At 48.5% G+C, this 20,373-nt stretch overlaps 1 protein-coding gene across 2 annotated transcripts in view; it reads right to left on the bottom strand.

Moving 5' to 3' along the window:
- Positions 1-5,698: 5,698 nt before the first annotated feature.
- LOC149365553 (apolipophorins-like) overlaps positions 5,699-20,373 on the bottom strand; it is a 57,651-nt gene continuing 42,976 nt past the window's right edge. The window contains exons 27-39 of one of the 2 annotated variants that reach the window (XM_089544148.1): positions 19,759-19,946; positions 18,830-19,032; positions 17,643-18,033; positions 16,684-16,972; positions 15,114-15,340; positions 14,196-14,435; positions 13,079-13,246; positions 11,908-12,055; positions 10,385-10,586; positions 9,313-9,583; positions 8,421-8,535; positions 7,494-7,834; positions 5,699-5,817 (exon numbers count right to left, since the gene is read on the bottom strand). In XM_089544148.1, the coding sequence (XP_089400274.1) occupies positions 5,797-5,817; positions 7,494-7,834; positions 8,421-8,535; positions 9,313-9,583; positions 10,385-10,586; positions 11,908-12,055; positions 13,079-13,246; positions 14,196-14,435; positions 15,114-15,340; positions 16,684-16,972; positions 17,643-18,033; positions 18,830-19,032; positions 19,759-19,946 (2,804 nt within the window). In that variant the 3' untranslated portion in view covers positions 5,699-5,796. Of the gene's footprint in view, positions 5,818-7,493; positions 7,835-8,420; positions 8,536-9,312; positions 9,584-10,384; positions 10,587-11,907; positions 12,056-13,078; positions 13,247-14,171; positions 14,436-15,113; positions 15,341-16,683; positions 16,976-17,642; positions 18,034-18,829; positions 19,033-19,758; positions 19,947-20,373 lie in introns of those variants that run through there. The other variant, XM_089544138.1, reaches the window with a different exon arrangement.

The following is a 20,373-nucleotide window of genomic DNA, read 5'->3' as shown; positions in this document are numbered from 1 at the left end:
ACCGGCATCTAAACAAAGGTACGACGGTCGCTTTCCTCGACGAGCTGGCAGACATCAGAGACATATTTGCCCTACCCGACCAACCCGTAGAACCTTCTAACCAAGGCCATCAACCAACGTTTGATATCAACCCGGCATTACCACGGAGCAGACAAGAACAAATACGCATTCTTCTTCAAAAGTACAGCGATTGCTTCTCATCAGCATCGAATGTGCGAAGAACCCGGCTTGCCAAGCACCGCATTGTCTCACACGAACACGCCCGACCACTGCGACAGAGTCCCTACCGCGTATCGCCGCTAGAACGCCAAGCTATTCGCAAGCAAGTTGAGGAAATGCTACATGACGACGTCATCCAGCCATCACGGAGCCCCTGGGCAGCACCAGTTGTCCTAGTGAAAAAGAAAGACGGCACCCTTCGCTTCTGCGTCGATTACCGCCGCCTGAACAGCATTACGAAGAAGGATGTCTACCCCCTCCCCCGCATCGACGACACACTGGATCGGCTATGCAACGCTAAGTACTTCTCATCGATGGACCTGAAGAGCGGCTACAGGCAAATTGAAGTCGACGAAAGAGATCGCGAGAAGACTGCGTTCATCACGCCAGACGGACTCTTCGAGTTCAAGGTGATGCCATTCGGCCTCTGCTCTGCACCAGCAACGCTCCAGCGAGTAATGGATACGGTGCTCGCATGCTTGAAGTGGCAGATTTGCCTCGTCTACTTAGATGACGTTGTTGTCTTCTCAAACTTTGAAGACCACCTCAGAAGGCTTCGGATAGTGCTGGAAACGATCAAGTCTTCAGGCCTGACACTGAAACCAGAGAACTGTCACTTCGCCTACGAGGAGCTGCTGTTCCTTGGTCACGTCGTAAGCAAGGATGGAGTTCGCCCAGACCCCCAGAAGACGGCTGCGATCGCAGAGTTTCCACAGCCTAATGACAAGAAAGCTATACGCAGATTCCTTGGATTGTGCGCTTATTACCGGCGATTCGTCAAGAACTTTTCGCGCATCGCTGAACCTTTGACCCAACTTACCAAGGCTGGCGTGCCTTTTAAATGGGACAGGCCGCAAGAGGAAGCTTTCAACGAGCTGAAGCGCCGCTTACAGTCCCCTCCTGTGCTCGGGCACTTTGATGAAAACGCCGAAGCCGAAGTTCATACCGATGCAAGCAGTGTGGGCTTAGGAGCGGTCCTCGGCAAATGGCAGAAAAATGGCAGAGAGGAGAAAGTTATCGCGTACGCTAGCCGTTCACTGTCGAGAGCCGAAGCCAACTATTCGACGACCGAGAAAGAATGTCTCGCCATTATTTGGGCCACGTCGAAATTTCGCCCCTACCTATACGGACGACCATTCAAGGTTGTGAGCGATCACCATGCTCTCTGCTGGCTGGCCAATTTGAAAGATCCCTCCGGCCGCCTTGCTCGATGGAGCCTGCGTCTTCAAGAATTCGATATAACTGTAGTCTACAAATCTGGCCGCAAACATTCCGATGCAGACTGCACCGGTAAGCGCCAGCAGTTTCGTGCAGCAGCAGCGCTCGGATCCTGAGTTGCAAAGCCTAGTTGATTATTTGAAAGGCAAGACCGCATCGCCTCCCCGGGAGTTCAAGCGCCAACTGTCGTCCTTTGTCCTTCACAATAATGTCCTCCTGAAGAAGAACTTCGCGCCCAACAGGACAGTACATCTTTTTGTCGTGCCCAAGAATCTTAGGCAAGAAATTATGCAGGCATGTCATGATGAGCCGACTGCAGGGCATCTCGGGACTGCTCGCACGTTGCACCGCATCCAGCAGAAGTACTATTGGCCGCGGCTAGCTACCGACGTTTCCCATTACGTGAAAACGTGCCGTGAGTGTCAGCGACGCAAAACGCCTCCGACTAGACCAGCCGGACTCCTCAACCCCATACCACCTGCAACTAAGCCCTTTCAGCAAATAGGAATGGACCTCCTCGGCCCCTTTCCGACTTCATCATCAGGTAACAAGTGGATCATCGTGGCCACCGACTACATGACCCGATACGCCGAAGCAAAAGCGTTGCCTAATGGTACCGCAACAGAAGTCGCAAAATTTTTTGTCGAGCAAATTCTCCTGCGACACGGCGCCCCCGAAGTGCTCATCACAGACAGAGGGACGGCATTTACAGCGGAGCTGACGCAAGCCATTTTAAACTACAGCCAGACAAGCCATCGGAGGACAACTGCCTATCATCCACAAACCAACGAACTCACAGAGCGTCTGAACAAGACCATCGCAGACATGCTCTCCATGTACATCGACGCCGAACACAAGACGTGGGACTCCATTCTGCCCTACGTGATCTTCGCGTACAATACTGCCGTCCAGGAGACAACCAGGTTTACACCATTCCAGCTGGTATACGGCAGGAAGCCCACGACAATACTCGACGCAATGCTCCCGCACGTTTCTGACGAAGACAACCTCGACGTCGCCGCCTACCTTCATCGCGCCGAGGAAGCCCGAAGACTTGCGCGGCTTCGCATTCAAGACCAGCAGCACACCGACGCCCGACGCTACAATCTGCGCCGACGAGACACGCATTACAAGCCAGGTGATCGTGTTTGGATATGGACGCCAGTTCGACGCCGTGGATTGAGTGAAAAGTTGCGGCGACGCTACTTTGGCCCGTACAAGGTTCTCCGTCGCATCGGTGACCTCGACTACGAAGTCATCCCAGACGGCACTACAGCATCTCAGCGACGCCGCACACGCCCGGAAGTCGTACATGTCGTACGCCTAAAGCCATTTTATGAACGCTAAAGGACTGGAAGTTTTCATTGTCAGTGTTTATTCTCATTTTAAAGCATCGAGACGATGCTTCTTTGGAAGGGGGGTAATGCCACGTATCATTGCAGTGTGTGTTCGTTCACGCTCAAGACAGCAGGAAAGGGTCGTTATCAATTTTGTTTGTGACGCGAGAAGCGACCAGACTAATCTCGATTGATCGCAGCCATGAAAGGCTGCATCTAGGTTTTTCTAGATTACTGTAGATGATCTTGTCCTGTTATCTGGAAGTTTCCTTGCCGCCTTTAAATTGAGCGATGCCGCGAGCGGCGGACATTCGTAGTTCGACGACCGACGAGCACGTTTGTTGCTTACGCCGCCGCCGAGTGATTCAGTTATTTTGCGGGCGCAAGTCAGCCCAAATAAAGAGCTTCGTTTCCAAGACTGGCTGGTGTCTTCCTGACCACTGGACTGCCGTCACTACAACTTCACAATATCACATGAAAACAATTCGAAAAGCATACATTAAGCCATTGGATTTTAATATACCGTTTTGGTCAAAATTCTTAAGGCTGCAGCGTTCAGCTGCAGCGCAGTGTATGTTACTAGTATGCTCCGTTGAGCGGATCATTCAACACACAAGTCAAGCAGGAAGCTTCTCTGCCACAAGAAGAAACCTTCTGCTATCATTTCAAGGTCGTTCGGTCTCACTAGTGTCGTAATGGCTGTGTTATGCGGCTGAAGCGAAAAGCCTTTGGCCTTGAGAGTTTGGCTAATGCTGTACTTGCGATTTCACAAGGAGTCCTTAGTTCCACAACTTTTTCCACGTCTCTCATGTGGAACGTTCCAGGCAGGATGGTTACATCTTAAGAAACGCAGAATGAAAAACATGCAGGCTTCGACAAGAAATGACAAACCCTGCCCTGCTGTTCTCTGAAGCCTCTGTGACATGTTCTGTCATCCCTTGTCGAAGCCTGTGTATTCTGCTCTGTGAGTTCCTTCATATAACATTAACGATCAACTTACGCGGTAGTTGCTGCTGCTGCTTCTCCTGTCCCAGTTAGGAGGGGCTTGAAGGTAAGTCACGTCGGTTGCCGAGTTTCTCAAGACAAGTCTTGGGCATAAACCCATTAACCTTTAAGACGGAAAATATTATGGCTATCTCACTGGAATGATAGCTCCCGCCGGTGTCTGTTATCGCTGCCCAAGTACACGCAGTCTTTCCCGCATGCTCTGTTCTTAAGAACGTGACCCTAGGCCAGGCCCAGAGCAAGTGTTATTCTCACGTGGGGCAGCGTGTATACTTACCTGAACATAGCTTTTTATTTATTTATTTATTTATTTAGAACATACTGCAGGCCTACAGTAGGCCCAAGCAGGAGGGGCTGCATGCCCCCACGCATGCAGCTGCTATACGAAAAAGTGGATACGTACCGACGGGTCGAGTTCTGTAAGGCGAAAATGTATTAAAGAACTCCATATACCTAATTTTAGTCGCATGTTTTCTGCTCTTAATGCATAAGACATACAATCGGACATGGTTATGTGGAGCGTATGGGAGAGGCCTTTGCCCTGCAGTGCGTGTAGTCTGGCTGATGATGATGGCGATGCTCAGCAATAAACGTCGTTACGATAAACCACTGCCACACTTGCGTTGCGCTGATCATAGAGTTGCGTTTACGGGTCAGTGATTCGCTCCATTGTCAAACAACTTAAATCCGCCTCATGGGGCGCCTCCCACTAGTGGAACCGCTCGCATGCGAGGCGGATGCTCAAATCTGTGCGGATACCGCGACGTTTGATTACACCCGTTTGGAGGCATTTTTTCCTACTTTGCAAATGGGGATGTTTTCTCAGGGAACTTTTTTCCGGGACATTGTTTCCAGAACCCGACCAGCCCATTTTGCTTGTGAGCTTTACTTCCCCGGCAATGCAGGTGGCTATCACGAGATGGAGCTGCATGTTGAATTGGCAACGCGGTCCCGTGCTCCTATCAACATCTTGCACGTCTGTTCAGGCGCTTTGTTCATCGAGAAATCAGTGCGGTGTGACGCCAAGGTCAATAAGGGGCATTGGCTCAATCAGGATGCGGCAACCCAGTGATTCGAATGCACTTTGCGGCATGGCATCCTCCTCTGAAAACAGCAGGAGCATATGCCAGCGGCTTCCACGGAAGCTAAAGCGAACTTGATGCGATCGCAAAAGCATTGTGCATACACCCAGTTCGCTTTGAAAGGGCAAATAGGAGTATAAAACGTGGTGGTCGAAAGCTCGTCTGCTTGACATTGTACTCATTATCATCGTCAGTCCAGCCTCGTCCACCTTGAAAACGTAGCAGCACGAAAAAACGGGGACAAAATAGACACAAGCACGAACTTGTGTCTATTTAGTCCCCGTTTTTTCGTGCTGCTACGTTTTCAAGGTGGATCAATACCAACTGGCCCAAACTTCGGTGCTTTTGCCTCGTCCACAGCAGGGAAAATACCTCTGCTAACCGCTCACCAGTAGCTGTCACTTTAACCCAACAAACTTCCTAACCTAATCTGTGCACCTGTCCTTCTGTTGCTGCCTAATATATTTTGTGTTGCCCAATAGACCACCAGTTATCTTTCCGTCGTACTTTCTAGGTCACGCCCAGGTCATTTTCTACCTACTTAACTCCAAAAGGATTTTATTATTTTTCTCTCCTTTCATTTCAAATTATTCCGTTCAGTTCTTAGTTAAAATTTGAAGGACGTTTCCTTCGTATTTTGAATTTTTTATCTGACAAGTTGGTTTGGGCGACACAACTTTTCCTGTGCTTAAATAAATTGATTTTCCTAATGCCAAACGGTAAGATAACCTCGCGTAGCTTTTGAAACTACCAATGATTTCGCTTTAACGTTCCGCATTCAGTGTAAAACTGTGCGTGTGTGTAGGACGGAAAAAGTATAGACACAACTAGTCAACATTAAAAAAACATTGCTATACACTTTATTAACTGCGAAAAAAAATGCACTTTTTGGTCATCCCTCTTGAATGACCTTGAATTAAATGCGATGTGAATGTTCAGTCTTCGGCTGTGTAGAGCTGAAAAATAAAATAAAGCGTGAGTTAGCATTCACATCACTTCAGTCACAGCGCTGACACTGACTGTATTCTAAGCCTTTTTATTTTCTGTTTTCTGTTCGCGGGTGATGTACAGAGGAGCGCTAAAACGATATGGGTTAAAGGAAACACGAATTCTGTATATACGCAAAGTTAAAGACTTGAGTGGTCACCGCAACGCTAATAATACCACCACCATATAAGCTAAACTTATCATTTCACAAATGATATACGTGAAGCGGTTGTTGCATCATTTCCTACCGCTAAATGATTAATTCGCCCAGATCATGAAGGTGACATGAGACATCAGATTTAACCAACTACTCTGCAGCCCATTCGTGAAGGCTGGAACCTCCTACTAGTGTTTCCTTTAGAATGGCTTTTGTTCGACTGGAAGTTCCTTTCTCATTGTACAAAGGAAAGCGTGGGCCTTCATTAACTTCAGCCGCTGCTTCAAGGCAGTTCAACTGCTTCTTAATCGCTATAATAACTAAACACTCCACCTTCAACACTTCACTGGAACTTTGAGTCATAAGAAGCTTCTGACAGCGTATGAATCCTGAGCTCACTTTGGTAATACATAAGAGCGACCTTACCAATGGAATGCCATTAGTAAGACCAACTGACCGTAGCAGCAGTCAGGAATATCAGGAAGCGTCATTCCAGGGCCAGGTCTACAGGACAACTGACCCAGAAAACTCCGAGCCTAGCTCACTCCGGCAACAATAAATTGCCATGATAGCTGAGAAATAAATCTAGCAATTTTCATTTTTGCGAATGGCAGCTAGCTTTATACACGGAGTAGGATAAGTAGGTGTGCTGACTCGAACGTTCTGCAATGCATTCGATACACGCTGATAATGCCAAGCTGACTTCATTCACTCAGTGTTTCCCCGCGCTCTAACCCTCCGTTCCCCTTCGTTCGCTGACAAGCCTTTATGCGCGCTTCCTGCCTTTTACCACACTCCGCGCAGACCCGATTGCGCGAACGCGCCACCTGTCGACAATGCTCCGAAACGAAATACAGCGGCGAAGGTTTCTACCGAGGCCACGATTAAAGCCCCTAAATAAACTGTTTCATTGAGGGGCTTTAGCCACGATTACGTTTCTACGCCATCTGTCGGACGCGCTGCGAAGCTACGCCCCAAAGAAGCGCTAGTCGCGTGCTCTTACCAGTAGAGCCGACTTTGTTGTCTATTTCGCTCCATAGCCTTCGGCACAATAGCCCTATATCAACTCTAAATTAAGAAATTTGCACGCGTCCTTTCTCGGCACTTTTCGGAAAATTATTGCACCCACGCAAGACAGGGATTGAAAAGGGACACATACAGGCGCGGACAAAATAAACGGAGCACGCAACTGTCTTCGAATATTTTTCACGCGTCACCTAATTGAAATTTCCAGCAGTGGTACGCGCATGCTGGTAGAGGAGGTTAGTGGTCTTTCTTGTAGACAAACAACAGTTCTTCATTTGTAATAATTGATAAAGCGTGATTGCACTTCGAACGCAATAGCGTGCTCCGTTTACTTATGGCCGCGCCTGTACATTGCGCCTGTGTGTGTCCCTTTTCGTGTCCAGTCTTGTGTGTGCGCAGTTCTTCTGAACTAAATTCTCGGTACATCGTTTCGTTCTTCTAAAGTCAGGTGCGTGTACTCACCGCGAGCGGCACCTTAGGCGGCAGGGGCCTGCAGGGCCGGCACACAACGTGTGGCCGGACATCCGGACCGTGCGTGCATTCGCAGCGCTTGCAGTAGTCGTGCGCTCCGCCCAACTGCTGCGGAGTGTTGAGGGACTTGACAACGCGCCGGGCGAACACCGTCTTCCAGTTCTTGGCATCCGAGCGCAGCATGGCCGAGCTGAAGAAGCTCCCGTGAACTTCCTGGGCGAGCGCGATACAGATGTCCTTGGCCACGGCCACCTGTGGCCGAAGGTCGGGCTGACCCAGAAGCAGCTTCTGGCTCACGTCCTTGCTGCCGTACACGGAGTCGGCGTCCAATCCTGTAGGATTCCGTCAAAGAGCAGAATGCGGATGACAGGACCGTCAAGGCTCGGTAAAGTCGTGGTAAGGTGAGTGACTTGAGCACCGAAAATTCAAGATAATCATCATTAGCCCAACTACGCACACTGCACAACAAAGCCATCTCTCAAATATCTCCTTTTAATAGTTTCCTGCGTCATCTGCGGCAGCCCTATCCCCGCAAACTTTCTAATCACATCCACCCACCTGACTCTGCCACTACCTGCTACATCTACCTCCCCTTGGTGTACACGCCGCTACCCTTAGGAACAATCTGTCATATTCTCCCGAAAAAGGGTAATCGACAAAAGACCTTTAGTCGCAGGCTGAATTCATTGCTTCAGTTCATGTTGTACCGTGTTAAGAGCCATTGTTAACGTCCAACGTTCAAATAATTCGTTTTAGGTACGCAAAGGCGAAGTTCCTGTCCTAGCAACTAAACAATAGAGAAAATACATAGCTATCGAATTACAGTGTGTTTTATTTCTCTCGTTCCGAACAACTATAGTGGCAGCAGTTATTTCTGCGCTGACACAAAGGTGAACCGTGCCCTCCAATTCATCTTACCGTAGATGCCCTTGCCCTTGATGATGCTCTTGCGGACTTCAATGCGCTTGTCAGACACAAAGTGAAGAGTGATTCCCTGGTCGAGAAGCTGGGTCTGGATGTCCGAGTACGACAGCTGCAAGACAAAGCATGGCCCTTAATATCACAACTTCCTTTCCAGTGCTTATTTGGTACTCACAAGGGTTGGTTGGCAACGCAAAGAAGTGCGAACAGTTGGTCATGGTTGAGTACTGAGACAAACCTGTCATATCCTGATTTAACACTGAGAGGGCTAAAATGTGCGCGTGCATCAAGGGTATCGTGCAAGTTGCGCCTGAAAGAGACTCTGAAAGAGCTGGGACCGTATTCTATAACCATCCATTACTAATTTTTCATTTCATTTGGGGTGACGTGAGCGTGGCGGCAGCATCAGACTAAAGCAGCAAGCGGCCAGTCACGGAAATCACAAGGTAACGGATGCCCCCGTCTACGATAGCCTCAGCCACTCGCTGCGCGCACCGGCTCATCATTGGGGAGGCCCGGTCACCAATGAGCCAATGACTTGACTGCCGCGCCTGCGTCACTGAACAGCAATGACCAATTTCAGGGGATCAAATGCATCCGAAATGGATAATAGATCGTTACAGAATACGACCTCTGGTCTGCTTCACCGAGGCAACTACAAGAATGAGTTCGCGTTTATATCATCAGCCTACGCCATCACTGAAATTCGAAGCTAAAGATTTGGGAAGATGGCCATGTCCAACTCTTAGCAACTTCATCAAGCCATACAGCTGAGCGGCGCCATTGCTGGATGTCCACAAAATCTATCTTCAGGAAATGCACGCCTCCGTGTGAGGAGCTGCCGTGCATTAGTGAACGGTTGCAGAAGGAACGATGATCGACCCCTCACCTCACTCTCTTCTTCCTTGCAGTCGGCGCAGGCAACAACAATGATGGCCTTGTGCACATATGGGCGGAAAGGCAGCACCGATGCGTAGCGGATGGCGTCGAATACGTCCTTCTTCACTTCGCGGCCCTCGGGGTTTGTCGGAGTGTCGAGACGCATCTTCTGAGTTGCCAGCGGCAGACTGTGCGACTCGAAGAAGATGTTGCCGCGAGCAGTGCGCACGTGCGGCATGCTGTTGTATCCGCTGCCGTGGCCGAATCCAACCAGGGCGAATCTGAAAAGCATGGAATAGAGGGCGGACGTGTCAGCTCACTTAGAGCAGCTCCGTGATGAAGCTGAAGCACTTTTACGTGTTTTAATGCGAAACCATTACAGGTCCTATTCGTACAAATGGCGTCCACCGCTGTCCATGGCACGAAATTTGGATGATGCAGTAACCGGTGTACGATGTCACAACACATGTAAGCGAAGATGCATAGTCATGAAGGATGAAATGTAACATGCTTATGAAAGTCATAACTCGTAATCGCAGCTACGACTCATAGTCATCAATTTTATGACGTTTCGGCCGCGAGACCGGCCTTCGTCAGGTAGCACGATTCAGCACAAGTAACGTGAGGTACGGTGTACAGTGTTCTTACAAAGTATGCGTAGTCATGGCACGTAATCATAGCCATGACTAATGACTCATAATCATTTGCAACGTAGCATGACTCAGCACTTTACAAGTTACGCAATGTAAAGTGTATAGAGCTTGTACGAACAATGCACAGCCATGGTTCATGGCCCATAACCAGTGTGCAATGTAGCATGACTCAGTACTTTAATTCTTTCATATTTTCACACGCAAGCGACCTTAAGTCTCTGCAGAGCTTTTCTGTGGTTGCATTACAATTTCTTTTAACCTCAACAGAAGGCACAATTATGAACGTTGACTGGGCCAATGTTCAGGAGCGTATACCGTGAAGAGCTCAATGGTGTGGGTTGAGTGTGGCCTATGTGCAAAGGTTACAAGAGCACATACGAAGCCAGTTGAAATGGCTTAAGATGTGGGAGTCACAGTTTCTGAGCTCACCGGTTGTTGCTGAATCCAGCGCTGACCAGCTCCTTGTCGACGAGTCTCATGGTGCTGTCCAGCTCGCGAACCACGTCCGCGTGGCAGGCATCCTCCTCGACGACCAGCACAATGTCCATGCTGCTGCGGCTAGGTTCCGAGGGCATCACGTCACCGAATTCGCCAGGCATGAGAGTCGCGCCTCCGGGCACAGCGCACGTGTCTGCCGAGATATGGAGCCAGGAAGGGTTATAATCTTGTGACACAAAACAACTTCATGAGCATTTATTTTTCATAGTCGGAATTATATGTTTGCATAGAATTGGGTGTGGGTAGACATCTGTTTGTAGACGCCTCCACGCCACCGCCTGTTGATTGTTGAGTGTTATGCTAGGCGGGAGGGAGCGAGAGGGTCCCTCGACCACATAATATGTGAGTGTAGCCAATCCCCAGGCAGGGCGAAGCACATTAATAGTAGAGACGCCTGGGAGACCTTGCTCCGGAGCTCGGACCCTGAGCTCCAGCTCACCGCCGTCCGACTGGCTGAAGAGGCCGCCGGGATACAAGAGATGCCGGCCAGCATCTGACGCGACTACCCTATGCGGCCGGATCTCTCCTGATCCTCCTCCCTCAACTGAGGGTATGGGACAGGGGAGGTCTGGGTGAGGTAGTCTCATTCTGTTGGACAATAAATGTTTTTTACTCACTCATAGTCGGAAACGGTAAGTGTAATTCCTCTAGCACGTAGCCAGTAATTATGGGCAGCGCCCTGGGAAGCCTTTTCAGATTAGAGTAAATGTTACTGCATATTGGTGCGCCACAGACGCTATGAGAATCGACTCTGCGCTGTCCTCTCCTTCAGTTTAAGACCATCGGTGCTGTAGCCGCACCCCATCTGTCATCAGCAGCATATTTTTGGCGAACAGCGCCAACACAAGATCACGAGTAAAAAAAGTAGTAGGGTTTTAACGTAGTTAAAGTGAATAGACTTGAGAAAGCATGTGCTTAGCCTGGTTGGCACATGGCTTTGTTTTGCTGGGAGGTCGGGCCGTCTGGCGACGCCATTATTCCGATAGCAGTACTAGTTGATGAAGACGACTGTGTGCAATGCACAGCGCGAAAGTGTGTTGCAGTTTAACACAATGCACCCTGGCCAATCCCCCGCCGTGGGTGCCATTAAGCCTGAGTACATCATCATCATCATCATCATCATGCGTGATCGGCTGTGGCGATAGCTTAGCCAGAGGCTAAAGAGCCCTAGCTAAGATCGCCATGCAGAGCCACCACGTTCACCGAAGTCCCCGTTCAGAGAGCAGTTTGCTATGGTGCGGGGGTATATGCTACGCAGTATCGACCCCCTGCCTGGCTAGATGCTGGATAAAAGTGGATAAAAAATGAGCCGTGATTTATTCTAAAAGCATTGCCACTAACGACTCTAGAAGAAGGGAATCAATACCAGATTTGTCGTGGCGACGGATTGCAGTACGTAGAACTGCGTTAGTTTACGCGGCAGCACTTTAATACGAGCAGCGTCAGGCACTCACAGCATTCAGATGGGAGCTTTGCAGTGATGGAGTACTTCTTCAGCTGCATCAGGTAAGCCATGGAGACGTTGCAGATGGCCTGGCGTGGTTCAATGCCGGGTGTTGCCATGTGACGTAGACAGAGGTCGAAGTACGGCTCTGGTTGCTCCTGCGATATGAACGGCGAATGCAGCACGGCTAAGCCACCTGGTGAATGAACTTTTGCGCGACAAAAAGCAACTCATAAGATGTGAGTCACGTCGTGTTGGAACAGTTGAGTTTAATTATGACCATTTCAAAATCGTTAACATGCACAAGGAGCTCAGTGCAAGGGCACCCTTGCACATCGTCTTATCGAACCCGGAAATTGTACTTTTCATCTTCACGGCATAGTCACGAAGTCACCGCGGCGGATGACGATAAAGACATGCCACGTACTTCCCTTTAGTAGAAAATAGCTCCCGCAGATCGAAAGAGCGCAAAGTGAAGTCTATGGCATCACCTTCGAACCATCGATACCCCGGAAGCGCTCAGGACTCACGACCACGTTGCTGCCTTGCGCCTATTATCATGGCCTCAGAGTCTCAGAGTACGAACTTTACACACATCCGACGACGAAAACATTTAGGGACAAGCAAGTCAACTTTCAAAATAATTTTTCTTGGCCCCCAGTAGACTATCCTCAAAATTTTGCTGAAGGTACGCTCCTGGTCGGTCTCCTTCAACGGGAAGGAGTACAGTGCATCGTCACAGCATTAAAGCGCACACAAAAAAAGAACATGATAGGTGCATGCTGTCTTGTGTAATTAATGTTAAAAGAAATTTGCCAATGTGCTCTTAATATGCAACTATAGCAGCCATCACAAATAAATTCTGCTGTGGCCACACTTCTAGGGTGAAGTGAACCGGGAGAGTTCATTCATTTTAAGCATTAGATCAATTCTGACAGGCGGTGAAGATGACCAGAAGTTTTGATTTGCGTGTATTCTCGGGCTGGATGAATGCAGACTTCTAACACAAAATTCCGTTGCTCGTTTTGGTCACAGATGACCTAATACTACAAGACAGGGCTCATTCTCATCGGTTAGCCCTTTGTTTTATTATCATTACACGCCGTGCTATGACACACATTCCTTCTTGACACAGGATAAGCGAATGTGCGTCCAGTTCAAAAGAAAGTGTGCAGACGCACCTGCCAGAATCCTTCGGCGAGCGGAGAGTCGTCATCCTTGAAGTAGGTCTCGCACATCTTGTAGCCTTCGCTGTCGACGGCAGCCTGTTCGCTATGCACTTTAACCGGGGCCTTGCAGCCACGAGTCGTCTCCCATTTCTTCATGAACTGAGCCACATTGCTGGTAACCTGCAAGGCAAGAACAAAAGCTTAGTCAGCGAGTTTCCAACACCAGGACAACTGCGTTTCAAAAGCAACTACGGACTGTGCGTAGGATAAGTACCTTGCTAAAAGATTGTTGATCAAGAAGGCTTTATCGCCGTTTGAAGAAAATAATTTTTTTCGGAATTAGCAATTAAACAACAAAATTTTAGATAAATTAACGATGGGGCAGTAACGAGTTGATTACTTTGTTAATAATCTATCAAACGATCAATTGTTAACGAAATGAGGTAGTCTTGCTGAGAAGTCCTGTCCTCTGGGCTCATCAACGTATACAAGTCCCTACCATGACCTCAAAAAATTGTTTGAGCGTTCTCAACGGCATTTCTGTCAAGGTAAATAAAATATTTTAAGTAAACGCATCACTAAATACGCGATTAAGTTAGAAGAAAACACAGACAACTTCATAGATAAATTGAGCCGTTATGAAGGAACCCTTTGCCCAGCGAATCTGTCCTGTGGATTTCAATCTTTTAGAGTATACACCATAATCTAGCGTTACAGTTACGCCTCTCTTGTACATTTCGGGGTCTTTCATTTTTTTCTTGCACCCTGATTTGTGAGTATTCGCATCCTGAGTGCCTTCACATAGCATATTATTCCTACATTTTTTTTGTTTTGTGCGCCTTGTTTTTCTGTTTTTGCTGTCGTGGGCATCCTCGCCTAGTGTCTTATTGCCTTCTTTCTTGCTACCTCTTTTATCTCCGTTCTCTTTCCTCTCCCTTTTATGGCAGTCAGTGGTGGCCCAGCGGCAGCCTATCCCTTTTTTCCCATTTTCTGCTATAATATTCAGGTTGTCATTAGAAATTTCTTCATATTGATGTAGTGAGCAAGTTAGTAATAAGTGTCGCAATCGAATAAGCTAGCGCAATGAATGAATGCATGTAAGCGAGTGAAGGGAGGTGCGTCAGCTTGCCTGTCCCCTGGGCTTCATGAGGTCGTCCCCTGGCTCGTTGTTGTAGGTGCCCAGCAGTCCGGCGGTGTTGCCGAAGTACCAGCCGTTGATCTTGACGGTGCACACGTCGTAGTACAGGTGGCACGAGACGCGCAGCGCCTTCTCGTCCTCCACGGTGATGACGTCATCGACGCGGCGAGCAATGACCTCGCCTCCTTCCAGGATCAGCGGAAGATCCACGGCCTGGCCGTTCAAGAACACCTGAACGAGTAGGAAAGGCGTCTTTAACCGAAAAGGAAAAGAACAAGAGAAACTGGAGCATAAAGGCTCCAGCAAGTGGACTGCGTTCTGGATTTTAATGCAAGCAGGGTATGGTTTCGGCTTATCTTAAGCAGGAGCAAATCAGCTACGTCCACACATCAGCGTTCATTGACCCCAAATTAGCCCTGCCCTATGCCAGCCGCTGGCACCTTATCCCCTCAAACTTCCTTATCCCATCTGTACACCTGGCACTGTACAGCCACCTGCTATTTTAATGTTGTTGTTTGTTTACTCCGCTTAGTTACCTTGTAGGCCCGTTGGTTACCTGTGCTTTGCATTGCATGTCCTTCCTATGACCGTTTTCTCAACTTCGAAAGCGGTAATGACCTCGTATCCCAGAGGCAGACGCATCACTGAGGAAACGCTCAAAAACATGCAAACAGATTAAGCGCTCTATCAGGATTTAATTTTCCATCTTCCTTTCATCGAAAACACTCCCCGAAGGCATTACACAACAGCCGACATGCCTAAGGCCACATGTGCACACTAGCGCTTTCAATATACCTTAATATACCGATTCAATATACCGATACCTTAGCAGTAACGAGTTGAGTCAAATTGAGAGGCAATGTATGAAATGCATTTTTCTTTCTGCGATAATAGCGGCGCGGAACTCACAGAGCCATCGTCAGGGAAGATCTCAATGTAGCTCTGTCCGAGCTGGATGATCATGGACTTGGCTACTCGGCCTGGGACACGGGAATTCTCCGGATAGTACTTGAGCAGGACGGTGAAGTTTCCGTCGACGAAGTCCCTGGCCAGCAGGTAGGTGCAGTCGCCGGTGGCCGAGTACATTGTGCCGTCGAAGGTGATAAAGTGTTGGTGTCCGATGATCATGGCCTGGCCTGGAATAAGGAAAGCAGGGAACACAAGAGAATTTACTACTCGAGAAATTGCTTCACAGGCAAAGATTGCCAAACCAACTCACGAAAAAGCAACTTAACAAAATCTTTGAAGTCCCAGGGCTTTTGAATATATGATCTACACAATACTCTAGAAGAAAAAAGTCTAAAATGGATACAAGAAGTAAAACAGATATTCTGCACGTAATCAACTCCTCAGCAGATATATCAAAATTTACACAGAATGTCAGCACGAAAGCGCAATCGTCATCAACCTGACTAATTTAAGGGGAAAAAAATAGCGCACACGAGAAGACGGGACAAGCGAGGAGACACAGACAAGCGCTAACTTTCAACAGACGGTTTATTGCGAAATCGGGAGCATATATACACATGTCCAGAAAGGCAACAAAGAACAGGAACGAAGATAACATCAACAAGACACACACCCCCTCGGCAGCCATCTGCTTATCGTGCCAGATATGCAGATTGTCATGCGGTAGATACTACATCGGGCAAACGGGCAGATGCCTCAACGTACGCCTAAAAGAGCATGCGAAGAAAGTCAGAGGTGGTGTTGACGGGCATCTGGCCTTGCATTGCAAGACATGTGACTGTGACCCTCCTTGCCGTCCAATTTTTGAAGATACTGTAATCTTCTACCATCACCGGGACCAACTTACCAGGGAGATTGTTGAAGCGTCGAACATCGTGCCTTCTGGACCGGATTGTGTCAGTGAACCTTCCGTTAATTTGTCAGAAAAAGAGCTTGCATATCTGGCACGATAAGCAGATGGCTGCCGAGGGGGTGTGTGTCTTGTTGATGTTATCTTCGTTCCTGTTCTTTGTTGCCTTTCTGGACATGTGTATATATGCTCCAGATTTTGCAATAAACCGCCTGTTGAAAGTTAGCGCTTGTCTGTGTCTCCTCGCTTGTCCCGTCTTCTTGTGTGCGCTATTTTTTTTTCCTTAAGCATGTCTTACCAACATGCCCAAACCTCATCTCTTCTGAAACCTGACTAAACCCACTTCAGGGCAAAGGCCACTCCCCTGTCTCTCCAATTAACCCTGTCATTGGTCAGTTGCGGCCAGCGTATCCCCTCAAACATCTTAATCTCATCCGCCCATCTAACTTTCTGCCGCCCCCTGCTACGTTTGAATTCTCATGGAATCCATTCCGTTACCCTTAGGGATCATCGGTTATCTTGCCTTCGAAATTCATGCCGTGCCCAAGCCCATTTCTTCCTCTTTTTTTCGATTAGGACGCCATTGAAACAACCACGGGATATTTCAAATACACATTGCCATCTGTTCCTCATTTTCAATGCTCTCCGTGTGCTACTCACCGTCGAAGGGCGGCATCCACTTTCGCTGGAACATGGAGCTGAGATAGCCGAACATGTCGGGATCGAGGTCCATGCCCTCCTTGGGCCTGCCGTCGTCGTCATCCTCGGCTAGCCACTCGTGCCAGTTCTGCCGGATCGAGTCCAGGTCGGCCGGGAGGTTCAAGTCCAGGATGTACTTGCCATTCTTGCGGTCCGCCTCGCGCACCACGGCCATTTCGCTAGTCTTGTAGCTGCTCTGAAGGCTCGCCTTGAGGTTGTTCCAGAAGTCGTAGTTGCCTTCGTACTTGCCCTGCTTGTGCGCAGGTTGGGACAGGAAGAGAGAAAACTATAGTCGCGGCTTGCTGACGCCTTCAGAATTACGGAGCAAGAGCTGGGAGAAGCAGTTGTTATTGCCTCAGTTGAAATGGCACATACCCAAGGCGGGATATCGGCCAGAGTTTGGTGCAGGCCCAAACAAAAGATGGGCTACACTCGCTCAGTTAGTTCAGCCGGCACTGAATTAAAGACTCGCAGTGACACTGTAAGCAATTCTGAGGTTTTAAGAGTGAGATTTGGAGAAAAAACGTTATTTCGAGGGGGAAAAAACTCGATGTTTGTGAGTCAACAAAGGAGTCTCCCACGAGCAAGTCACCGGATCCTTTTTCTCATCATTGACGGTTTGCCTCGAACAGGCAGCAGCAAGTCGAGTTAGCAAAGGTGAAAATCAGATAAAGGATGTGTTACGTGCGATAAATCAAAATAAAGGTACAATAAAATACATGTTATAATCAATCAACGTAGCTCAATGTTTTCTCTCGTGTCCCTGCCCCTCGATATGCAACATCTAAAAAATTGCCGACCTGAAATCTATGCCGGAATTAAATGCCCTGTTCAAGACCATCACTTAAATTCGTTGATTGCAGCTCAAAACATTCAATTTGCTTTGCAAACATCACACCACGGAAGTTTGCTCAGCTCACCGGTTCGTAAAGCTCGGCGATTGTCGATTCCAGTGCCTTGTAGTCTGGGTTCTCCATGATGGCGTCGACGCCGTCGCTGATTGACCTCCGCATGCGGTACATCATCTCGCGGAACTTATCCGTCACGTAGTCGGCCGCTTCGTCCATCTTCCTGACGACCTGCTTCACAAGCGGTGCGTTCCACATCTCCTCGAACATGTTGGACAAGTACCGTCCCAGCTCGTTCCAGTTCTCAGAAACATCTCGGCGGCGTCTCCTGTGTCCGCCGCCAAAGGACGCGACGGACTGCGCCGACTGTGCGAACGCGTCGATCAGGTTCTTGATGGCTTCGGCCAGTTCCCTCATGACTTCGTCAAAGCGCCTTTGCCAGTGGGCCAGCAGCTCTCCGAACCTGGCGCAAAGGAAGGATGGAAGAAGGTAGTTACTTCCTGGGCCAGTTCTAACAACTGACAGGCCTGGGTACTAAGAACCGTTCGCAACGAGCTGGCTGGGCTTGCTAGGCAATAAACCCGAGTTGATGTTGTTTAGGCTCAATTGAACGAAAGAACTGAAGTTGGTAAGCACGAACAATGGGTAGAACAGACGATTGTGCTCTTCTCAAGGTACGCAGGTAGATAAACGCCGATTCAACACTGTTCTACCTCAGTTCATTCAGCGGAAGGAACGGCTAGAGGTCTGCTTGAATGCGGAGTTCTTGCGGGCGAAGACTCATCAGTAACTTTCATACAATAAACTTTTTCCCTCCAACTGCACCCATGGGGAAGGCATTCTAAGCAATGAGTCCAGAAGCCAGACAGTCTCAATTTGTTTTTTAAAACTCGCGCTCCGTTCTTCCTCTTCTGAAGCTTCGCATCTTTTTCGGGAAATTTTGCAGCGTTTGAGCGCTTTTCATGTCAGTCCCGCTTAGAGAACACCCACATGGTGTGAATTATTCCGCAGGCTTCAACTGCTGCGCAGAACTCTCTCTGCCTCCTTTCAATCTCTCCGTTGTCCCTTCCCTCATGGCGCCGTTCATGTATCCACCCAGAACGAGGCAGCTACCGCGTCTTTCGTATCTTGACAAAGCGTTTGCATTATGCAGCCCCATGATTTTCCAGTTCTGCCCTCACCAGGGCAGTAGTCCAGAATAAACTTTTGCCGGTATGTACAGAGCACATCGAATTTTTTGTTCCAAGAATAGCACTTACGGACTCTCGTAGAGGATGTCGCTGAGGGCGATCACTGCCTCGCCCATGATCTCGCCGAATTCGTCCAGCAGCATGTTAAGGAAGGGACTGGCGAAGTTCTTGTCCATGAAGGCCCAAGAATCGAAAAACATGTTCTGAATGTCTATGAGGAGGGCGCCGAGGTCGATTTCGGCGAGCTTCTCAATGTTCTGGTCCAGCATCGCCTGAGAATGAGAAAGGGGTAGAGAGTTACAATGCAATAGAATAAATAGCAGCATTGTTGCGTTAAACTATTTTTTTCTTTATGGCATTGTCCATTTCTATATGGCATTATCCCCGGAGACTGGATGCCGTATTGGTTTGGAAGATGGTTCTGCTGGGTGCACTGTCGGTTAAATAGAAGCTCGTAAAAACTACATCAATGTCTAGGAAGAAATATTTGTGAAGAAGATAGCAAAATTAACTATTGCATGGACAGAAACGGATGTGGCGTTATATACAGTCTAGCGGGATTTCAATGTTGTCACATTCGTTCCGGCCGAAACGAAACAAGAAAATTTTCCTTGCGTGACAGTCACTTAGTCTGCAAGAAATATGACGGTGTAGGAAAAGGAATCCTTCGGCTAGCTAAGCTCATTTACTTGTGGCACCAATATTATGAATAGAAGCTGTGTTAGAGTCGATTAATCTGAGCAGGTTAAGCTTGAAGTAATCGCCTTCAAATTGCATTAGACTGTACAACTGCATGATGTCGCAAGCTGGTCCCTAGGCGAGCTTTTAAAACAACGATTAACTTAGCCATAAACAGGGTGTATTAACACAATTACAACCATCGCCTGAAACCTATTTGTAACGAGCACACTTTCTGAACCTCTAAAAAAACTGCAAGCCGTTTTCGCGTGCAGCAATGATCTGCTGTCTGTGGTAGAGTTCGGGCCACACTGTAGTACCTGGATGGCCCTGATCTTCTCCGGAGGGAAGTAGATCTTGGTTCGGTAGGCCCTGTCGCCGCGTTTCTCGAAGCCGTAGCTGAAGTCGGTGATCTTGTTGTTGCCCTCGTAGTGGCTCACTTCGACCTTAAGCGCCGCATTGCGGGTGCTGTTGGAAGCGGACAGTTCCAAGCTCCTGGACACTTTGCCTGCGGGAGAACAGCAAAATGGAGAGCGGTGACGGAGACGGTGACGAATGGCTGGTGATAATGGGCACATGGCCATGTCCAAGACGAGTTAAACGTCTCTTGGACAACGCTTTCAACGCCCACAGTTGGAGCGCATAGCACTCAAGGAATGCTTTCGGCGTGCATCGATAGCATACCACAGCTACGCCTACGAAACTTGCCCCCTGCAGCTGTTTTTGCGGCAAGAACCGTAAGTGGGACCCCACTCCGAGTGTCCATGTAACTGAAGCCCATTGTAGTAGTTGCATAAATCCGCAAGCCGAGGCAACCCAAGAGCCAAGACAAGAAAGAAAGTACAAAAAAAAGTAAGAAAAGAGAAGAAGGAAAGAAACAGCGAAGATGAAGACAGACGCCAAGCCAAGCGAAGAGAGAAGTGAAAAAGCTAAAG

Source organism: Amblyomma mixtum, chromosome 1 (genome assembly GCF_055824585.1).
Source record: "Amblyomma mixtum isolate Tamu chromosome 1, ASM5582458v1, whole genome shotgun sequence".
Lineage (NCBI taxonomy): Eukaryota > Metazoa > Arthropoda > Arachnida > Ixodida > Ixodidae > Amblyomma > Amblyomma mixtum.
Note: the sequence above shows the minus strand (reverse complement) of the source record. Positions and strands in the feature narration are given on the sequence as shown.